Genomic DNA, 22214 nt, shown 5'->3' on the forward strand with positions numbered 1-22214 from the left:
CTGATCCCTAGGGTAGATAAATGTCTCTTTCGGGACCTTGTCTACCCTAACCAACGCTTCCTTGGCTAGTCTAGCATAGCCCGAAAAGGGGACTTGTAGGCCCGGCGGGAAGAACTCATAGTCTTCCACGGGTTGGGTTCCGCAACCTTCAATTGTAAGCTTGCCCTCTGAAAACGGGGCAAGTAGAGCCAACCGCCATGGGTTGCTATTCTCAAATGGTGGAAGCTTTGATGTGTCCTGCACCGCAAAGGACTGCGGTGTGTTTCCGGAGTGGAGGAATCCGGTCACCAATTCCTCCTGGGCTTGTAATCTCTGGGTCAGACACATGATGGACTGTCCCTATGTCTCTAGACCTGAGGCGAGTTAGTGGACATCAATTTAGGCCTCAAATCCACTACTTCGCTCATCTTCTGCATGAGAAGAGTGGCGAAAGCCTCATGATCGAAGCCAGACTCTGCCGGTCTGGCTTTGGAAAACTTAGCTCTCGACCCCTTGGGTGGGGGAGTAGCTTTGCCCGAGGAAGTCGAAGGTTTGGGGACCAATGACGACCTGGCGGAGTCTGCCGGGGAAGGCTTGGCTGGTCTAACCGCCTTCAGCAGAGACTTGGTCTTCAAGGTTTTCACCTTGTGGATTACCAAGCCCGACCTATTCCAAGGGGTAGTGGACTTCCCAGGAAGCCCTGAAAGGAAGAAGAAGAAGGAGTTGGACTAAAAGAGAGAACATTAGCCCCACGACTACCTGCCTCACTTACCTCCCTACCTTCGTCCTGTTCCTTGATGGCCATAGGCTCTCAGTGCAGGCTGATGGCCGCCACCTCCTCTGTCAAGACATCACACAAGCCCTCTTGGTCCTCCTGGCAGATTCGCTCTATGATGGGAGCCACTACTCCCGCCGGTACTGCTGCCGAAAACTGGGCGTTGGGGTAGAGGAGGGTGCACATCTCCTCCAACAGCACGTAGGGTTGGCCGGCTCCCACGTTTCTTCCAAACCCCCCTACCCAGGCCTTAAGGGCCGACATCAAGGAGGTCTTGAGCGCCAGATCAACCTGTAAGAAATAACCAAATCAGGTTCCCCAGTGTTGGGGACTTTTCCAACCGATATGTGTAACATAAAATTCAGAGTAACAATGAGGCGAGTATGCTACCTACCGACTCATCTGTTACGATCCTAACAAGGTCGTAACACACCGTGCAGGCTTCCAGGTGCCAGACCGCGCGTCCCTCCAAGTGGATGGCGCAGCTAGCATGAGACCGGCAGACCTCATGCCCATACGGCTTGTACAGGACGGCTGGACATCCTGCCTCCTGGCATTGAACCATCTGTAAGTTGGAAAGATATATGAGTATCGTCAAATAATGCCACCGGAGTTAATTCCAGCGGTATGAGTACACTTAAACTATTTGCTTAACCAGCTAAAGGTAATATAGAGTATAATCTTCAACTTACTTGTTATTAATAAAGCTCTGGATGTCTCCGCCTGCTCCGGAATCCATACTTGGGTATCGCCAAAGCTATAATCGGCGGAGAGGGCCTGATACGAGCAGAAAAGGGAAACAAGGCAAAACCTAAGCCTGAGTCTGATCGCACCGGAGTAGAGTGGCAAAACCTAACCAACTGGAGGCGCATTCTCTAAGCCCAGTTCTGCCCCCACCGGAGAGGGCAGCAGCGATAACATAGAAGACGGAAAACAGAGCGGCGGGAACAACGGTACGTAGAACTCCGGTATATACATTGTGGCGCATGTGATAGTAGACCACACTTCGCCAGAATAAACACAGCCCCGGAGACATACCAACAGAAGCTACATAATAAATTTTCTTAATACTAATCTCTGAATGTCTCCGCCTACTCCGGAATCCATAATCTCGTCATCACAATAGCTAAAACCGTCGGGGTTGGCCTGATACAAGCAGAACAGGGAAAATAGGTAAAACCTAAGCCTGAGTCTGATCGCACCAGAGAAGAGTAGCAGTTCCAAGTAATTAGAAACGCAGCTCTAAGCCCAGTTCCGCCCCTATTGGAGTGGGGAAGCAGCGATAACACTAGAGAAGTACAGAAAACAGAGCAGCGGAACAGCGGTACGTAAATTCCGGCATATAGCCTCCTGGCGGGTGTGATGGTTGACCACTTCTCGCTAGAAAACACACAGGCCCGGAGACATACCAACAGAGATTACATAATCTACTAATCCCCCAATCTCCTCCGACTAATCCCCAGGACCGAGCTCTACGCTCTAGCTGTCGTTCATCGGTAGGATTACTTAGGCAGCGAGCTAACAAAGCAGCGCCGGAACGAGCCCGGGACAGGGGGTGGGGGGGAAGTGTCTGGAGGAGAGTGGACTAGTCGTGATCGCCTGGCCACAGCAACCGATCAGTGAAAACCACTTCTCGAGAAGCCGTTAACTAAAGGGGGCAGAAGACGGTAGGCCAACTGACACCCTAAAAGGGGACAAGGGCCCAGCCTACACTCAACAAAGACAATTCATAAAATAATAGATGAGGAATTACTGGAAGTACTAACAAAAAAAGGGGAGGGAGAGAAAACCGCACCCAGCTAAGATTCCGGCCCAACCCTCCAAAATCGGTATTGTTCTGGTCAGGTAGGCTAGGATGGCTCCTATAAGGACGTCACGAAGAGGACGCTTAGAACCTAACTCAACCCTCCAAAATCGAATCTTCCGATCTGGTCAGGTAAGATAGGCCTAGGCCCTACAAACATGACAAGAGAGAGACACTCTAGTCCTGGCCCACCCTCCAAGCAAACAATATCTGCCTGGTCGGATGGTGGTAAAAGGAGCCACTAAGGGTGGAGGGATATACAGAGACCGCCTAGCCTACCCTCCAAAACCTAGTGTAAGGACAACGCTTATTCATAATTTTCTCTGTACATAATTCATCATTCGCGTTGTTCTTACTTCCCCCTGAGAGAGCATTCAGCAGCGGGCTTTCCGTCAGTGTATATAGCTTGTATAAACCACATATTGTGTACTTTTATATTTTGTATTTTATGTCTCTCAAGAAACACAAATCGGGTCTCGCCGACCCACTTTTACTCTCTCGCGGGTCGGTGACCACATTTCCGTCCGCATGCTGTATATTTATATTTCCCTTGACTGTAATAAAAATCAGTACACTTCTACCTGCCTGCTTTGTCCACCTCTCACAACTGGTGACCTCCCGGTTTGGACGGTGACCCAAGCGGTTTTGGCTCAGCCATTAAGGGACTCACTAAACCTCCGCTGCTCACCTTCAGAGATCTTTAACGGACTCATACGGCGCCTCAGTATAGATCTCTGAAAGCTCCTACCGTGGAAATAACCAACGCCTCTAACGGACTAAATACGGCATACCTGCCCAAGTGTTTTCAGGCGTTTCCTCAAACGTTTGGCCCGCCATTCACGACTCGGTCGACCGTTTTTGTTGTGGAGAGAGGACAATGGTCGCAAACAGTACCTCGCGGGAAACCTCGCGAGGGAAACCCGGGCCTCCCCCGCCCCAGCGACGGACTCTGACACAGCAGCCGCTCAAGCTGTCAAATTGCCCCCCTTCACAACGGCTGACCCGTCTTCCTGGTTCTTCCGAGCCGAAGGGCAATTCCGGATCGCGGGGCTCACAAACAAAGTGCTGCAGGCTGACCTCGTCGTAGTGGCTCTCCCGACAGAGGTGCTCGGACCGAATATCTAACTGGCTGACCGGTCGAGCACGAATCGGACTTGTCACGCTCGACGAGATAAAAGAAAGGCTCTTGACAGCCTATTCCGTGCCTATCGCTGAAAGGGCCGCCCGCGCCCTCGACCTAGTCGCGAACCCCATGCGCGGCGCCGACACCCAAGATGGCCTGGGACACTGATGATGGGCCTCGTCCGTCTGCCCGAAATAGGCCCCGACGGAAAAAAGGTAGAGATCAGCCTGAGCCGCGAAATATTCCTGCGGCAACTCGAGCCGGACGTCCGAAAGCACTGACCGACGCGTACACCCTAGAGGACGACGAACTACTAGAGAAGGCAAAGAAGCTGACGTTGTCAAACAATGCCGCGAAGCTCGCCGCCCCCCCCCCGATCCTCCGTGTGCCTGGCCGCAGAGAAGGAAGAAGACGACGACGACCCAACGCAAGAGATCGGCGCCGTATCCCAAGGGAAGTCCTCCCACACGCAGCGAGGTGAAAACTCCTGGTGCCGCTTCCACCGTTAGGTTCGGGAGATTCGCCAGGAGGTGCGAAAGCCTTGCAACTTCCAACAGTCAAAAACGACGACGGCAAACAAAACCAAGGCCGCCCGTGGCAACGGCCGCGTCGGAACCACACACCGTAGGGTTCTACGTCCGCGACGCGATCTCCGGCCGGGAGGATGTTGGTGGATACGGGGGCAATGCACTCGATATTCCCGCCGTCAGGAAAAGACCGTAGCCGCGAGCCCGGACAAAACAACCTCCCTCGTCGCCGCAAAACGGGACCCCCATCCGTTCCTACGGCACGAAGCCCCTCGAGATATCCATCTTGGGGCGAAACTACGTCGGGAATTCACAATCGCGGACGTCAGGATCCCGCTACTGGGGGCAGACTTCCTGGCGCAGAACGGCCTCCTGGTGGACGTGGGCCGCAAACGCCTCCTCGACACGGGGACATGCCTTTCCCTTCCACTAGCAGCAGGCCCGGGCGCCCCTACAATTTGTACCATCGCCCCCCCACAAATACGGCAACCTCCTGCAGGAGTTCCCCGAAGTCTTCAAGCCGGAACTTCGTCAGGCGGCAGGGCACGCCGCCCAAGCACGGGATATTCCACCACATAGCCACCACAGCCCCCCGCGACACCGCGAAGTTCCGACGACTCCCTCCAGGCAGCCTCCAGGAGGCGAAGCAGGCGTTCTCGGAGATGGAACGAATGGGCATCTGCAAGAAAGCATCGAGCCCTTGGGCGTCGCCCCTGCACATGGTACAGAAACCTGACGGCACCTGGAGGCCCTGCGGAGACTACAGAAGACTCACCTCGCTACAATCCCCGACCAATACCCCTTGCCAAACATGCAGGATTTGACAGGGGCCCTTCATGGGGCGAAGGTCATTAAAACAATGGACCTCTTAAAATCCTATTTCCAGGTTCCAGTGCACCCCGAGGATGTCCCCAAGACTGCCATCATCACGCCTTTTGGCTCCTTCGTTTTCCATTACTCAACCTTCGGCTGAGGAATGCAGGGGCCACCTTCCAGCGCCTGATGGACAGCATCCTGGGGGACCTGCCCTTCTGGCGTCTGCTACGTCGACGATATCTTGATTTTTTCCAGGTCTTTGGAGGAGCACCTACATCACGTCCGAGCGGTCCTGAAGCGCCTGCAGGAAAACGGGTGCTGGTCGTCCCGGTTTCGACAAATGCACCTTCGCGCCGAGAAGGTGGACTTCCTCGGACACGAGATCTCCGCGACGGGCGTGCGCCCCATGGCCTCGAAGGTAGGCGTGGTGCAGAAGTTCCCAACACAACCACGGTCAAGTCCCTGCAGGAGTTCATCGGAATGGTCAATTACTACCGCCGATTCATCCCCGCCGCCGCCCGCACCATGTCTCCTCTAACACAGGTCCTGAAGGGGAAACCAAAGGCCCTAACGTGGAAGGCAGAACAAGAGAAGGCTTTCAACGAGATGAAGAGGGCGGGCCCTCGCCGAGCGGCGACATTATGCCACCAAGACCCTGCTGCACCTTTACGCCTCACCACCGACGCCAGCAACGTCGCCTGCGGGGCTGTCCTCGAGCAGGTGGTCCAGGGCGAGCCCCAGCCACTCGCCTTCTACAGCAAAAAACTATCAGCCGCCGAGACGAGGTACAGCACGTTCGAGCGCGAACTCCTGGCAGTGTACCAAGCAGTGCGACATTTCCGCTACCTCCTCGAGGGCTCCCCCTTTACGATCAGGACGGACCACCTCCCTTTGGTACACGCCTTCACCAAGGCGGGCGACGCTTGGTCAGCGAGACAACAGAGGCACCTAGCAGCCATCGCAGAGTTTCGGTTGCACCATCCAGTACGTGCCTGGCGAGAAGAACCCCGTGGCAGACGCCCTATCGAGGATAGAAATCAACGCCGTGCGTCTCGGGGTCGACTACGAAGACCTCGCCCGGGAACAGGCTGCCTGACCCGGAGACCTGCCGCATACCGCACTGCTATCACCGCCCTCAAGTGGAAGACGTGCCTTTCGGACCCGCAGGCATGACGCTCCTCTGCGACATCAGCATGGGCCGCCCGCGCCCGCTGATCCCAGCCTCCCGAAGGAAAGCCGTGTTCGATGTCATACACGGACTCTCGCACCCTTGGGCCGGACGACGGTGCGCCTCCTGACTGAGAAGTTCGTCTGGCATGGAATTCGGAAGGACTCCCTCGAGTGGGCCAGGACCTGCGTGCCTTGCCAAACTAGCAAAATCAGTCGGCACACGGAATCAGGCGTGGGGAAATTTCCGCAGCCGAAACGAAGATTCGGCCACATCCACATAGACGTCGTTGGCCCCCTGCCCCCGTCGGAAGGCGCCAGGTACCTCCTGACGGTAATCGATCGCTCCACCAGATGGCCCGAGGCAACGCCGATGTCGGAGGCGACCACAAAAGCATGTGCCGAAGCACTCCTCGCCAGCTGGATCAGTCGATTCGGAGTGCCAGACGAAATCACGACAGACCGCGGACCCAGTTTTCCTGTCGGAGTTGTGGACTGCCCTGGCCCGCCTAATGGGAACGTCGCTACATGCCACCACCGCCTAGCCTAACAACCCAGCAGCTAACGGGCATGGTGGAGAGAGTCACCGTTCGATCAAGGCTTCCCTGATGGCGCGCTGCACCGACGAAATTGGAAGAGCCAACTACCGTGGGTCCTCCTCGGTCTCAGGACTGCCCCGCGCGCAAACGGCGAGGCATCACCCGCGGAGAAGGTATACGGGGAGCCATTAACAGTCCCTGGCGAGTTCTTCCCTTGACCAATGCCGACGACGCTGACGTCTCCATCGCCAGGCTTCGGGAATCCGCCGGGAAGTTCACGCCCCTGCGTCAAAACCTTCTCCGACAGAACCAAACGTTTCCTCCGAAGGGGCCCTATCATCGTGCAAGCACGTCTTTCGTCAGGGACGACGCCCGCCGCCCGCCTCTAACGAGACCCTACCGCGGTCCCTTCCGCGTCCTACGACGCACTGACAAGGCATATCTCTTATCCATCAACGGTCGCGAGGACTGGGTCACAATCGACCGCCTGAAACCAGCCTTCATCATGGACGAGGACCTCGCAGACGCGGATTCCACAGGGCGCCTCAATCTTCCTCGGAAAAGAAAGCGATTCCTTCGATCGCCAAACCTCCTAGCCGTAAGCCGCGGCCGCCCTCGAAAGACGGTCGAACCCCCCGAGGATCACCTCAGGGGAGGCATCCCGTCCCCGGAAAACCCCGAGGATCTACCACAACAACTAATATCACGCACCCGATGGGCGCCTCCGCCGTCCAGCTCGCTTCCGCGAGTGACTACCCGAAGTACAAAGAAGTCAGCCAACAATCATACCTAATTATTGTCTTAGGGGGGGAGTATTTGTAAGGACAACGCTTATTCATAATTTTCTCTGTACATAATTCTCTCATTCAGCGTTGTTCTTACTTCCCCCTGAGAGAGCATTCAGCGGGCTTTCCGTCAGTGTATAAAGCTTGTATAACCACATATTGTGTACTTTTATATTTTGTATTTTATGTCTCTCAAGAAACACAAATCGGGTCTCGCCGACCCACTTTTACTCTCTCGCGGGTCGGTGACCACATTTCCGTCTGCATGCTGTATATATTTTCCCTTGACTGTAATAAAAATCAGTACACTTCTACCTGCCTCTTTGTCCACCTCTCACACTAGCGTAGGTCTGGTCGGGTAGGTCAGGGTAGGACACGTGAAGAACTTCCAACCTCATCAAATAGCAATACAAGACTATAATCAAAAACTACTATGAGATTCAGGGCCTTTGCAACACGGTTTTTTGGACTTTGCTCCTTGTCAAAGCATCGGATGTAGCTGAAAGTTGACATACGTATGTATATTTTACAACCACACACAAATTTTGTCAGCATTATCAATAACCTAAACCCGATAGTTTTAATTTTTATAGAGTAAAAATTATCTAGCTGCGCCATGGCCAATGATTACGAGCCAAGAGTCGAAAAAAAAAACATTAATTACGTAAGCAAAGTAAACACCTTTTGACGAAATGTTGCGCCGCCCATCCACTAGACAGAAACCCATTCACCTTGTTCCATCGGCTCTGAAACCCTAAGACTTTATGAATGGCGGAACGATACATAGATGTGGGTGGGGTATCTGTGCTAGCATAGTAATACTACTGTATCAGTAAGTTGCAGCAACCGTTATAGCAGATAATTTACACAGGAATTAAACGTTTAGGCCAACTGCTGGGATCCTTAAGGATCATTTAGCACTTCATACAACTACTACTTGAGAAATGAGTTTTTATAGCCAGAAATTAAATTTTCTAATCCAACAATGCCCATGATAGCCTTCAGTGTTATCCTGAATTATAACGAGGCCAAAGTGGGTGGAGCCTCATGAAGTTATCATTCTGACGATAATTATTGGTGAAGGTTTAAAGCCAAAATATGGTACCGGCTTTTTTATTTTTTTTTCAGTAAATAGGTAGATAGCCAATAAATAAAAATTGCATGACATTGGATATAGCAGTTATCAAATCAAGCTTGTCTACTATGTTTTTGAAAATTACCAACTATTCCCAACATCTTGGCAATCTGATTGTGACCTATAAAGCAGACTGTAATTTCTTAGGAAACTTATTTTGGGAGTTAGACTAATAATCGAAGTGTTTTTGTATTTATTAACATATTTTGTTGGATTGTTCACTATGACAATTATCAGTGGAGAGGTTCAGAGTTCATAAAGGTGTGCTGCTTTGCTTGTATTTAAATTTGTTTGCCATTGTTGCCAGAGGTATAGCCTTTGTTACGTATAGCCAATCATCCATCGAGAAAGAGGGGAAGAAATGCTGTCATAAGTTACGTAACGAGTGCGTTCGGAACCTTTTCTCTAAGTAAGTTGGCCCGTCTTCAAAAATAGTCACTTTTTCATTGTAAGTATCAAATTTATTCAACCTACGTAATGCAGAATACAGTCAAAATTTATGTGTAGATATAATGTGTATTCTGAATAAGCGTTATATTTATGAAATGCATGACAACGAAAAAGGCCCTAATAGGCTAATAACGTAAGACAAACCGTAAAAAACAAAGCCTCAGTATCCATCAGGAGCGAGACAGTTTGTGTAATAATACATCACTTTTCGCTGAAAAACAGATGTATTATTACACGGTTCACGTTGCTAGGTTGTCATTTTCTTGCAGTCACTGATATGCCCGAGGCGTAAACAACTTAAAACAAGGGTTCGCGCATGCGCAATTCACAGCCGTACCAATATCTATCGCAATCAGGGATACTACGGCTGCCGTACCAATATCCAGTTCGTTTTATTTTAGGGGAGACTATATGACCTATCAATTGTCCCCCCAAAACTTTTCCTCCAAGTTTTATAGGAGCTATATCACAGATGCTGGAAATGAGTAACAGTAAAAATTGAATAAAACCCCTTTTATAGTTATTTTCATGACCTACCTACTCAAACGGAGCGTACTACTTGCTGAAGTGACTAAAATATGTTTAGCAACCAAAATGAACTATAAAAAAAGGGGGCCTCTTTCAGACTTCAGTGTTATGTCTAACGTAATAGATGTGTTTACTGGTCTTAACTTTGCCGTACTGTTTGTGATGGCGGTTGTGGGGGGCCGCGTTATAATTATCATAAAAAAATTAGTTTATCCAGATCTGTGAGCTTATAAAGGCTCTTTTCGGGCTGGTTTGCGTCGGGGATGTGGGGGGAATGGGGGTGGTTTTGTTTTTTACCTTATAAGTCGTAATCTGATTATTTTTTTTTATCGAGTTGCTACTAACGAGTTCTTAAAATCTATAGTTTTATTTTTTTTATATACAAAAACATTTTTTATTATGGCTTACCATAAAATAAAAATATTAATTTTCTTTGAAAATCTATGAAAACGAATCAAAGAAAATACCGCATGTATGGTAAACCATTTTATCTGACTCTTATACTTCCGGTCAATTCTGTTCTTTGTATTGGCGTATTTTCTTGTACAATTAACAAAATTATATTTGTGTTATTCACAGTATGCCTCATGAACCATGCAAGAACTGAAATAAACACACCTGTATCAAATCAATCTAATACCTTGAATCTAACAACAGTATAAAATTCCTTTCACCGAGATTAAGTGGTTATACGAGTTCCTGGGTTATGAGAGTTCCTGGGGCGGGTTAGGGTAGGTTATTCCCTCCCAAACGACCACTGTATGCCCTGACCATTCTGCAAACATCATGAGAGCCTGAGAAAAACAAAGGTTGGGTTGATTACAGTTTAGTTGCCTGGGCCGCGTAACATCATTTTGCCCGGTCTTTAATCACTCCGCCAAGGTAAGTAGTTCTCGCAGACGACCACGGAACCGACCCGGCCCGAACCCGAACATGCAACATGAAAGCCAAAACAAACGGCAGCCATCAAGTTTTACAGGAAGCGATATCACAGATTCTGGAAATGTTAAGTCCCCTTTTAGAGACTAGGTGACGTCCCTGAGCCGGCATACTATTTACAGTTATTTCTATAGACCTGCCTTCTTAGCACTTGCCTGCTTTTAGGCTCAAACGGCCTACTTGCTCTTCAGACTAGAATATGTTTACTTGTGAACGAACTGCAACCAAAAAAGAAAGAAAGAAAAAAATAAACCTTCAGTAATACGGATGTTTACTGGTTATAATTTTGGTGTGCAAGGTACTGTTGTGGGGGCGGTATTGTTACCAAGTTATAGGTCGTAATCTGATTAAATTTTCTGTTATCGGATCCGACAAAATACAAGCGTATGCTCATAAAAAAAAACTGTCGGAGCAACAAGAAGTTCACTTTAGAAAGTTGGAAACCGGCTGTCGGTTACACAGCCACACCAAACACTTTATGAAAGAATTCTTAAAAGGCCTTTCAAGTTTCTTGATTTATAATTTAATTTGGTTTTATTTTTTTATACAAAATACCTTTTTACTATAGTTTATCATAAAGTAAAAATATTCGCTTTCTTTGAAAATCCATAAAAACGATTCAAAGAAAGTACTGCGTTTGATACGTTTTGTTATGCAAAAGTTATTCAATTCACAGAAATTATCGGTATTTCTAGGTGTTTTTACACTCGTCTGACAGATATTATATAACCTATTTACTTGACAGGAAAGGAGCTTTGTTTCCTAAACCCAAAGTTTTGTTTAAATTCGTCAGCTGACATGTTACAGCGGCATGCAGCCCGGACCGTTGAGATACAACGAACGAGATACCGACTGTAGTAACCCCTACCGAAAATATTTGGGTAGCTTACTTAACAAGCACCACTAATTGCTCGTTAGATTTTGGGTCTAGATCCAATATATGAGATACCAGATGAAACTAATATATAATATATTGCACATCCAACTGTGGTGGTAATGACAGACGTTTTAGTGGGTGGTTACCCCCTGACAGAAGCCCCACAACGAGTGGGGAGGGGGAGACAGGATCTCCATCCAACATTGGAGATACCAAGTAAAATCTGTACAACAATAGTTCTGCACATCCTAGAGTACTGCAGTGGTAATACAGACATTTTAGTGGGTAGTTACCCCCTGACAGACACCCCACAACGAGTTGGGAGGGGGAGGGAGAGGGGAAGACAAGTATATTTTTTACTACAATATTACTGCACATCCTAGTACTGTGTTGTAATGACAGACATTTTAGTGGGTGGTTACACATTCACAGACATAACCTACGGTTGGAAGGGAGAGATGGGACACCTTGAAATAATTCAAAATCTATCATAGGTAATATTAATATTAGAACTATAGTAAGTATCTGAAATCGTGAGCCTGATAAAATGTAAAAGGAAAAAAATTCAAGAATATTGTGATGTTTCAGGATAAGAATTACTGCCGGGGTTATTTTTTAAAATTCCTATTGAAGTTATTTGGAATATTTCACTTCATTAATTCCATCACACACACACACTTATATATATATATATATATATATATATATATATATATATATATATAATATCTATCTATATATATTATCTTAATATAATATATAAATATTATATAGATATTTATATATATATATATATACATATATATATTGTTACGAAGTGCAAAGTATCTGGTTACTACGCTTACCATTCATTATTGTTACCTCACAAAAGCCAGACACCTGAACCCTCATCACAGGTATTAAACGACTGGAATACTCTAAAGGCAACAGTGATCCCTTAACAACTTACCAGTATTGCAGAAAATCAGACTAAGTTCATCAAAATAGGTGTGAGGTAATCTTGTAAGTAATTAAAATTAATCAAAAGGGCATCACTCCATCAACAACTTTAAAAGTCTAAGTATTTCCCTGATTTCAGAAGTCTAAGTACTTCCCTGGTTCTAAGTCACTTCAAGTAAATTGAAGGAAAAGCTGATCAATTACTACTCTATGTTTCTACCTAACATAAATGCAAATATACTGGTTAGAAATGAAATACTTAAAAAAATTTTAAATACAAAAATTTATTATTAAATTCAAAATTTATAAGTGAAATTCACAATATCAGGGAAAATTACTGTTACTTGAAAACAAATTAAGTAAAATCAATTCAAAATTAATTTATCACAAAATTCAAGAAGATTAATTCAATCAAAATTCAAAAGTGTTAGGCAATAATTGAAAATTTGAAATTAATTCACAAGTGCTAAACAATAATAAAACTTGAAAAGAATTCTAAGTAAATGCAAATTAATTCACAAGTGTTAAATTTAATTAAATGTGCAATGATTAAGCAATGAAAATAACTAAGTCAATTAAATTGTGAATGCAAATGAAAATATAAAATAAAAAGGCACACATCAATAAGAAAATTAAACAAATGTACAAAATGAAACAAACACAAAACACAAAAATTTGCAATGTGTAAAAGTGTAAATCTTTTTCAAAACATTGTAACTATCAGTTTTTACCAAACCTTCGTAACCATCTGTTATTAGTTATTTGTTAACCACTGTTCCTATCCGTTATTAGTTTCTTACCAAACCATCATATCCATTAGATATTAGTTATTAGTTGCAACTAATAAAAATATTTGGTATGCCAATTTCTTTCTTTGCTGCAGGCTTGTTTCACTTTACCAAAAACCAGGCGCCGTTACGAAACAATGTTTGTTCAGATTCCACAAAAACACTAAATAAACTCTAAGAAATATCAAATATGAAATTCTCACAAGTTACGAGTGACCAATTTACGTTACATTAATATAATCTCAAGGATGTCGCGGGAGAGAGAGAGAGGGAGATGTTAACGCCTCGTGGTTCTAGGATATAATGAATCTCTCTTCCTTACGGAAACTGGACAGGCCAGATGACAAGACGTTTTGAGACAATAATGCTTCTAGAAGCTTCAAAATCTTACGCAATCTTACTCACAAAATGTGTAACGTGCACGTGTGTTTGATCAAAGACATACGCGTACAAGACCAGTCTGTTAAAAAAAAGAAGGCCTTATCATGCATGATGACAGACTCCCAAATCACATTGAAGATTTGAGCTCGCTTATCAAACGTGTTGACAGATTAGGAAAGCACACGGATCTCACAGTTCCTCTAATCTCACAGTGCTGACACAATTGTAGTTTCGAACGGACAAAGAAAACCTCTCTCTTTTTACATTCTATGTTATATATATATTCTTTTACATGTTATGAGAAATCTGAACACACATTTTAAAACATCCTATCTTTAAGCTATCTAGGAATCTGAAAAAATATTGCACAATCTTATACACAATGTTTCCAAGAGGGGAAATATGCATTTTGACAGTAGCAATATATAATATACCCCCCCCCCCCAGAAGATTTTTTATACAGTGTTAAATCCAACGATTCGCAACGAGATAAATAATCAGCAACTATATTGTTTTTGCCACTAATGTGCTGCACTCTTAAGTTATACTGTTGTAAGCACAAAGACCACCTGGTTAGTCTTTGATTATGGTTTTTCATTCTCTGGATAAATGATAGTGGATTGTGATCAGACAACACTAAAATTCCTTCATTCCTAGGTCTATTCACATACACTTCAAATTTTTTCAGTGCGGTGATTAAGGCTAAAGTTTCCTTCTTGATTGTCGAGTATACTTTCTGATGTTTTTTTCAGTTTTGTAGACATGAAGCACACAGGATGGTAGATATTATTTTCATCTTCTTGAAGTAGAACAGCTCCAATGCCACAGTCTGACGCATCAACTTGTATCACAAATTTCTTGTCGAAGTCTGGAGCTTGAAGTACTGGTCTTGAAGTTAAAATGGCTTTTACCTTCTCAAAGGATTCTTGACACTCTGGAGTCCAAACAAACTTAGCTTTGGGACTAGTTAAGTCTGTCAAGGGAGCTACTATGGCTAAGAAATTTGGGCAGAAACGACGATAAAATCCAGCCATGCCTAAAAATCTCTGTAGCTGTTTCCTGGTAGTATGTGGGGTAGCGTTGTGGATACCTTCTACATTAGCATTTACTAAAGCAAGAAGCCCTTTCCCAACTTCAAACCCAAGATACTGTATGCCTTGCCAAACTCACTCTTCTCTAAGTTGACTGTTAATCCGGCTTCTTGTAGTTTCTTGAAAACTTTCCTCAGAATCTTCAGATGTTCTTCCCACGTTGTAGAGTAAATCACGATGTCATCCAGGTATACACCTACTCCTATTGATCCTAGCAGTTGATCCATCCCTCGTTGAAATGTTGCCGGTGCATTCATCAGACCAAACGGCAGAACAGTATACTGATATGGTCCAAATGGAGTAATAAAAGCTGACAGCAACTTGGCATTCTCATCTAAGGGAATATGATAATACCCTTTCAACAAGTCTATCTTGGAAACAAACTTGGCTTGCCCAATATTATCAAGTAACTGATCTATAAGAGGCAAAGGATAATTATCAGGCACACTGATAGAATTCAGTTTCCGATAATCAGTACACATCCTAAATGAACCATCTGGTTTCTGAAGTGACTTGAACTGGGTTCTGCTAATCCATGTTGCAGCAAATACTCAACTTCTTTCTTCAAAACATCTTGATGATATGGTGATAAGTGATAGGCTCTTTGCTTGAAAGGTTTTCCATCTTCTTGAATCTTGATTTCATGCTTGGTCAGATCAGTACGTCAAGGCACATCTGAAAAAATTTCTGGAAAGCTTCTAATTACTTCACTTAAGTCTTCACCTTGTTCAACACTCAGATGTTTCAGTTTATCCTCCAAATTTTCCAAAATTTAAGAATTATTCATCTTGCTTGCAGTTCCCAATTCGTAGCCATCATCGTCTTCTGCAGATAAAGTTGTTTGGGTTACTGACACAGTTTCAGTTTTAGTTTCTGAGAAATAAGGTTTCAAGAGGTTCACATGTATCTTCTTTTGTCGTCATCTTCTTTCTGGTGTTTCAATCACATATGTTCTATCACTTAACTTCTGAATTATCTTGTAAGGACCTTGAAATTTATTAGTGAGGGGAAATCTCTTGACAGGTAAGAACACTAACTCTTGTTGACCAACACTAAAACTTCTTAGCTTAGTCTAAGCATCAAATCTTTTCATTTTCTCTTGACTCTTTTTCAAGTTTTCTAAAGAGAATTTTCTAATCTCTTTCAACCTTTTCCTTAAGTTCTTCACATGCTCTCCTTGGCTTTCCTCTTGATTTTCTTCCCAATTTTCTGCAAGAATCTTCAACGGTCCTCTCACTTCTCTTCCAAAAATCCTCTCATCAGGTGAACATCCCATACTTTCTTGATAAGCACTCCTAACTTCAAACAAGATTAATGATAAACCAACATTCCATTCTCTTCCTGACTCAGAACAATACTTGTCAACATACTTTTCAATGTCTGGTGGAACCTTTCCAAGGCACCTTGAGTCTCTGGATGATAGGCAGTGGATAACTGTTGTTTCACTCCTAACAAATTCATCACATCCTGGAATAACTTTGAAGTAAAGTTTGTTCCTCTGTCACTTTGCACTATCTTTGGTATACCAAACTTTGAGAAAAACACCAGATATGTTTCTGACAGGGATTGCCTCCGGATATCTTGTCACAGGACACATTAATATTAACAAATACTCATTTCCTTTCTTTGTCTTCGGTAGCGGTCCAACCATATCTATAATCACTTTGCTAAAGGGTTCTCCTCTAACTTCTATAGGTTGTAGGGGGGCTTTCTTGATGGTTTCATTCGGTTTTCCAGCTATCTGGCAAGTATGACACTCACGACAAAACCTGCTAACATCTTTGTGAAGTCCAGGCCAGAAAAAATATTTCATGATCTTCTCCTCAGTCTTCCTGATTCCCATATGTCCAGACTCATGAGCTACTGCAACCACTTGCTTTCTCAATGGATATGAAATCAAAATTTGATGATATTCGCCCCATACAGCACCTCCTGGTATATCTGTAGGTCTATACTTCCTCATCAGCAAACCTCCCTTCAGATAATAACAGGTAGGAGTTTGTTGCATCTTTTCTCGATCAACAACTCTGAAGAACAAATCAGTTAACGATGCATCCTTCTTCTGCAAGTCCATCAGCTTCTCTCTTGTCACTTGGCCAACTTCAAGGGTTGAATTCTCAATATCTACTAACTCAGATACTGTAGTTTCACTACTGTCTTCAATAACACTTTGACTACTCGGAGTCTCTTCAGGAACATCAGGTTCTTCTTCTTCATTTTCTTGGGAAATCTCTTCTTGGTCAGCACTATGGGAAACTTCACTTCCCTGGAATAATTCTTCTAAGCACAAAGATCCTTCACTTGATCCTTCTTGGGTGTGTAAATCCTGAGTTTCTTCACTTGCAGTCGTAGTCCTCTTCATACTTCTGGTAGTTACACAACTAGGAAACAGGTAGGGGTTATTCTTCTCCAACTCTACTGTAGGACTAATCCTCAATGGTTTGTCTGTCACTACAGGACAAGGAATAAATGGCACACCACCAACCTCATTCCCCAACAGAACATGTATACCTTCCACAGCCAGTGAGTCCTTTACAGCAAAATCAACATTCCCTGTCACCAATTCACATGACAGGTGTAAGCGGCATATAGGAGTTACTTCCTCTCCTCCTATACCCTTCAAAATAACTGAATCTCCTGTGAGACTCTTCTCCAACTGAGGGTGAGAACCACGTACTACCACACTATGGTTACTCCCTGTATCACGTAATATCTTGACTGGTACCTGCATACTTCCTTCTGAGTTGACAGCATACCCTCATAGATATATATATATATATATATATATATATATATATATATATATATATATATATATATATATATATATATATATATATATATATATATATAGTAAATCAAATAAAATTAATATCACAAAATTCAAGAAGATTAATTCAATCAAAATTCAAAAGTGTTAGGCAATAAATGAAAATTTGAAATTAATTCACAAGTGCTAAACAATAATAAAACTTGAAAAGAATTCTAAGTAAATGCAAATTAATTCACAAGTGTTAAATTTGATTAAATGTGCAATGATTAAGCAATGAAAATAACTAAGTCAATTAAATTGTGAATGCAAATGAAAATATAAAATAAAAAGGCATACTTCAATAAGAAAATGAAACAAATGTACAATATGAAACAAACACAAAACACAAAAATTTGCAATGTGTAAAAGTGTAAATCTTCTTCAAAACATTGTAACCATCAGTTTTTTACCAAACCTTCGTAACCATCTGTTATTAGTTATTTGTTAACCATTGTTCCTATCCGTTATTAGTTTCTTACCAAACCATCATAACCATTAGATATTAGTTATTAGTTGCAACTAATAAAAATATAACACACTTTACCTGTTTGGTACGCCAATTTCTTTCTTTGCTGCAGGCTTGTTTCACTTTACCAAAAACCAGGCGCCGTTACAAAACAATGTTTGTTCAGATTCCACAAAAACACTAAATAAACTCTAAGAAACATCAAATATGAAATTCTCACAAGTTACGAGTGACCAATTTATGTTACGTTAATATAATCTCAAGGATGTCGAGAGAGAGAGAGAGAGAGAGATATTAACGCCTCGTGGTTCTAGGATATAATGAATCTCTCTTCCTTACGGAAACTGGACAGGGCAGATGACAAAACGTTTTGAGACAATAATGCTTCTAGAAGCTTCAAAATCTTACGCAATCTTACTCACAAAATGTGTAACGTGCACGTGGGTTTGATCAAAGACATACGCGTACAAGACCAGTCTGTTAAAAAAAAGACATGTATTCTACTCGATCGACACGAAGGAGAAGGCCTTATCACGCATGATGACAGATTCCCAAAACACATTGAAGATTTGAGCTCGCTTATCAAACGTGTTGACAGATTAGGAAAGCAAACGGATCTCGCAGTTCCTCTAATCTCACAGTGCTGACATAATAAGGGCAAACCAATCGCGTAGTTTCGACGGACAAAGAAAATCTCTCTCTTTTTACATTCTACATTATATATGTATATTCTTTTACAACATGTTATGCGAAATCTGCACACACATCTGAAAAAATGTTGCACAATTCTACATAACATTTCAAAGAGGGGAAATATGCATTTTGAAAGTAGCAATATATAATAATATATATACTATATATAATTTTAGCACTATCCTTTGGTTTGGAGTTATTACTTCACACAAAGTATTTTATCTGAATGGGAGGGGGTCAAGTGACAACAGCTACAAGCATGTGTGCTGAGGCCTTTTTGAATAATTAAACCAGTCATATTGTGCCACTATCAATTCCTCTAAAAAAAGAAATGTAAGATAAGTATTCTCGTTTTGATAGCTTCTTTGGTCATTTTCTTTTCTTGCCTATAGTTAGGACACTGCAGCCGTGTCAAGGTTCGTAGCCCAACGTGTCTTACCATAACTGAATTGTTCTTTAGTGTTGGTTCGTGTGGATGAAATGAAATTTCTATCGGATATGGGAATTCGATTGCAATATATTAAGACCAAAGTCCCATCATAAAGAGCCGTTTTAACACCCGCACATTCACTAAGAGATGATGTATCCCAACACAAATAATTACTGGAAACGGAAATGTGAATGAATTGTTCAGGATAAGCTAACTATAAAGATTATTATATCATGTCAGTTATCTAATAGTCCACTTATTTTCGGCTGCCTCACTCAAATTGATCTGTACACTATCACCAAGTATCAGGTACCATATATATTCAGGGAAGAAAATCTAAACTCAAATAAAAATGATATGCAGTTTGATGTTTAAAGCCAGCTGAATGTGTTTGTCTCTTAACTTCCCGCCGGCACGCACCACAGGCAGCCTATGTAATGTGTTGCAATACATTCTATCGATGCTGGCTTTGCCGACCATTATTCGGCTAATTTTCTCCCTAGTAATATTTTTACTTTAATTGTTCATTATACCCAGTAGACAGGCACTAACATCATATTATATCCTCACGTCTGTTCAATGTAGTTACCATTGTTAATATGATTTATAATACGTCTCCAACAGTCATAAAAATCGGACAACCGAATGAGCAAACATGTCAGCTGTGTGCAAGGCATAGGGTGTCAATAACTGGAGTAGCGATCTCCCTGCCGAGAGTGACTTCGGAAGGCCATATTGAAAGGTCTCGGTCCAGCTCTTAGTACTATATTTTATTACTATTACTTTTTTTTTATCCTTATTATTATTATTATTATTATTATTATTATTATTATTATTATTATTATTATTATTATTATTATTATTATTCGACCCAATTTCACAGAGAAAAATTACCTTACGAAAACACACCTAAACACTCCAACCATTGTGGTCAGGCCTAAGCATCTGCTCTTGGATCTAAGCAGTGTCAAGCATAAATGGTTCCTGTGTAAATACAGGACTTTCTTTGCATATGGTAGCGAAGCACTAACTAAACAGTAATGTAGTACAATCACTAAACACCAACACTCACAATGCACTTACTCAGTAAGCACTCACACTTGCATACATTCACTATACACACACACACACACACACTTAACATACTCACACACACACACTCAATAACACAAAACACTCTGAATACCCAACACTCACTAGGCACTCACTATACACTAAATGCTCACTAAACACTTAAAACACTAAATTTACTAAATACTCATTACACCCCAAACACTCGGTAAACATTCACTAAACACTCACCTAATCCTAAACATTAATTAAACACTAAACATTCATTAAACCCTAAGTACTCATTAAATACTAAATGCTTATCAAACCCTAAATACTTATTACATACTAAACAGTGAATGAACATCCACTTATTAAAAACTTAATAAACACTTACATACTTAACATTTGCTAAACACTAACATTCACAAGACATTCACTAAACGCTCACTTAAAATTCGCAAAACTTTCATTAAAACCCTAAACACTCACTGAATACTTACACACTAAATATTTACTAAACACATCCATTTACAAGACATTCACTAAACGTTCACTTAACATTCACAAAACATTTACTAAAACCCTAAAGACAAAACATTCACTGAATACTTACATAATAAACATTCAATAACATTCACAAACCATTCACTAAACCCCAAAGACTCAGTAAACATTCACTGAATACTGACACATTAAACAGTCACCAAACCCTAAACATTCATCAAACACTTACTCATAAACATTCACTAAACGCTTACTCACTAAACCCTAACACTGACTCATTAAACATTAACGATAGAAAAAATTGACAATCGCACTAATTTTTCATTTCTCTTGTTTTCTTTACATTAATGCTAGGTGATTATTTTTTTGGTCTAGTTTGCTCTTGTATTTATTCATAATCTTCTTGAGAGAATGGAAATGTTCGAAATAACTTGGTGTGTAGAGAGATTGTTTAAAAAACAGAGATCCTCTGTGTCCTTCCTCAGCCAGGTGTATTATATCTGACGAATTTTACACCAGCCGAAAAAAAATCGACTATAGTAACGGCAATATTAATTCATAACACTGATAATACAAAAATGTATCCATGATTTCATTAGCATGAAAGTCCGTTGAAACCAAAAGAAGGTAGTCCTGCTTCGATAAAACAAACCGAGTAGGCTATAGCGCAATTATTATGATCTGTACCCTGACTATAGCGTATATATTACATATGTATTATTATCTATTTAATGGGTGCGTAACTCTATTTAACAAATGTTATGTACATAGACATTTTACAGCAATAACTCTAATAATGATAAGAACTTATATGCTACTTTATAGTGCCAGTCTTCCAACCACCGCTACATTAATTTTCATCTCGTAAACAAAGCTAAAGCGAGTAGGGGAGACCGGGGCTAGTTGGCACACTTTTTACAATTTTGGTTATTGCGAATACAAAACAAACATTTTTGCAAAATTCTTACCACCATTGAAAAATATTAACATTCGTCTTTATTATAGAGCAAAATAATTGTTGTTTGTTATCAACATAAGATAACAATAAGCTTTAGAAAAAAATAACTTTTCGTGCCAACTTGCCCCACGGGGTAAGTTGGAACACATTATGGGTAAGTTGGCACATTGATAATTAAAAGAAAATTACTAATTTGCATTTAAATCAAATAGCAAAAATACCCTCTGAATTTCCAAAATACAAAATATAAGGCATTAGTATTACTTCAGATCATCTAGTTGTAATTGTGGCAGGTGTGAAATAAATCCTCGTCATAGTCTTCATGCTCCCACATGTTACATGCCCTGCTGTCGAGTTATGGTTTTTATATTTTTTATTCCATGAACTCTGGTTCTTTTAAAAATATATTTGATTGTTCATTTTTAAGTTTCCTTGTTTAATTTTTAATATAAAGGTATAACATGAAAAATTCTATTAACTTAAAATATATTTACAAACTGAAACATACAAAATTAACAAACTTCATGTATAAAACCAGGAACTTCTATAATAATATAAAGGTCTATTGAAGATCTTGCGCGTATAATCAGGATCAGGAAAAGTACTGCACGTGATTACAATCTGACGAAGAATCATGAGTATCCAAGGATGAAAT

At 42.2% G+C, this 22214-nt stretch overlaps 1 protein-coding gene across 1 annotated transcript in view; it reads right to left on the reverse strand.

Moving 5' to 3' along the window:
• Window positions 1-347: 347 nt before the first annotated feature.
• The window catches only part of LOC135202170 (uncharacterized), a 31016-nt gene continuing 9149 nt past the window's right edge, over window positions 348-22214 (reverse strand). The window contains exon 5 of the mRNA XM_064231425.1: window positions 348-679. Coding sequence (XP_064087495.1) covers window positions 348-679 — 332 coding nt within the window. The remainder of the gene's footprint in view (window positions 680-22214) is intronic.

This window comes from Macrobrachium nipponense, chromosome 30 (genome assembly GCF_015104395.2).
Source record: "Macrobrachium nipponense isolate FS-2020 chromosome 30, ASM1510439v2, whole genome shotgun sequence".
Classification (NCBI taxonomy): domain Eukaryota; kingdom Metazoa; phylum Arthropoda; class Malacostraca; order Decapoda; family Palaemonidae; genus Macrobrachium; species Macrobrachium nipponense.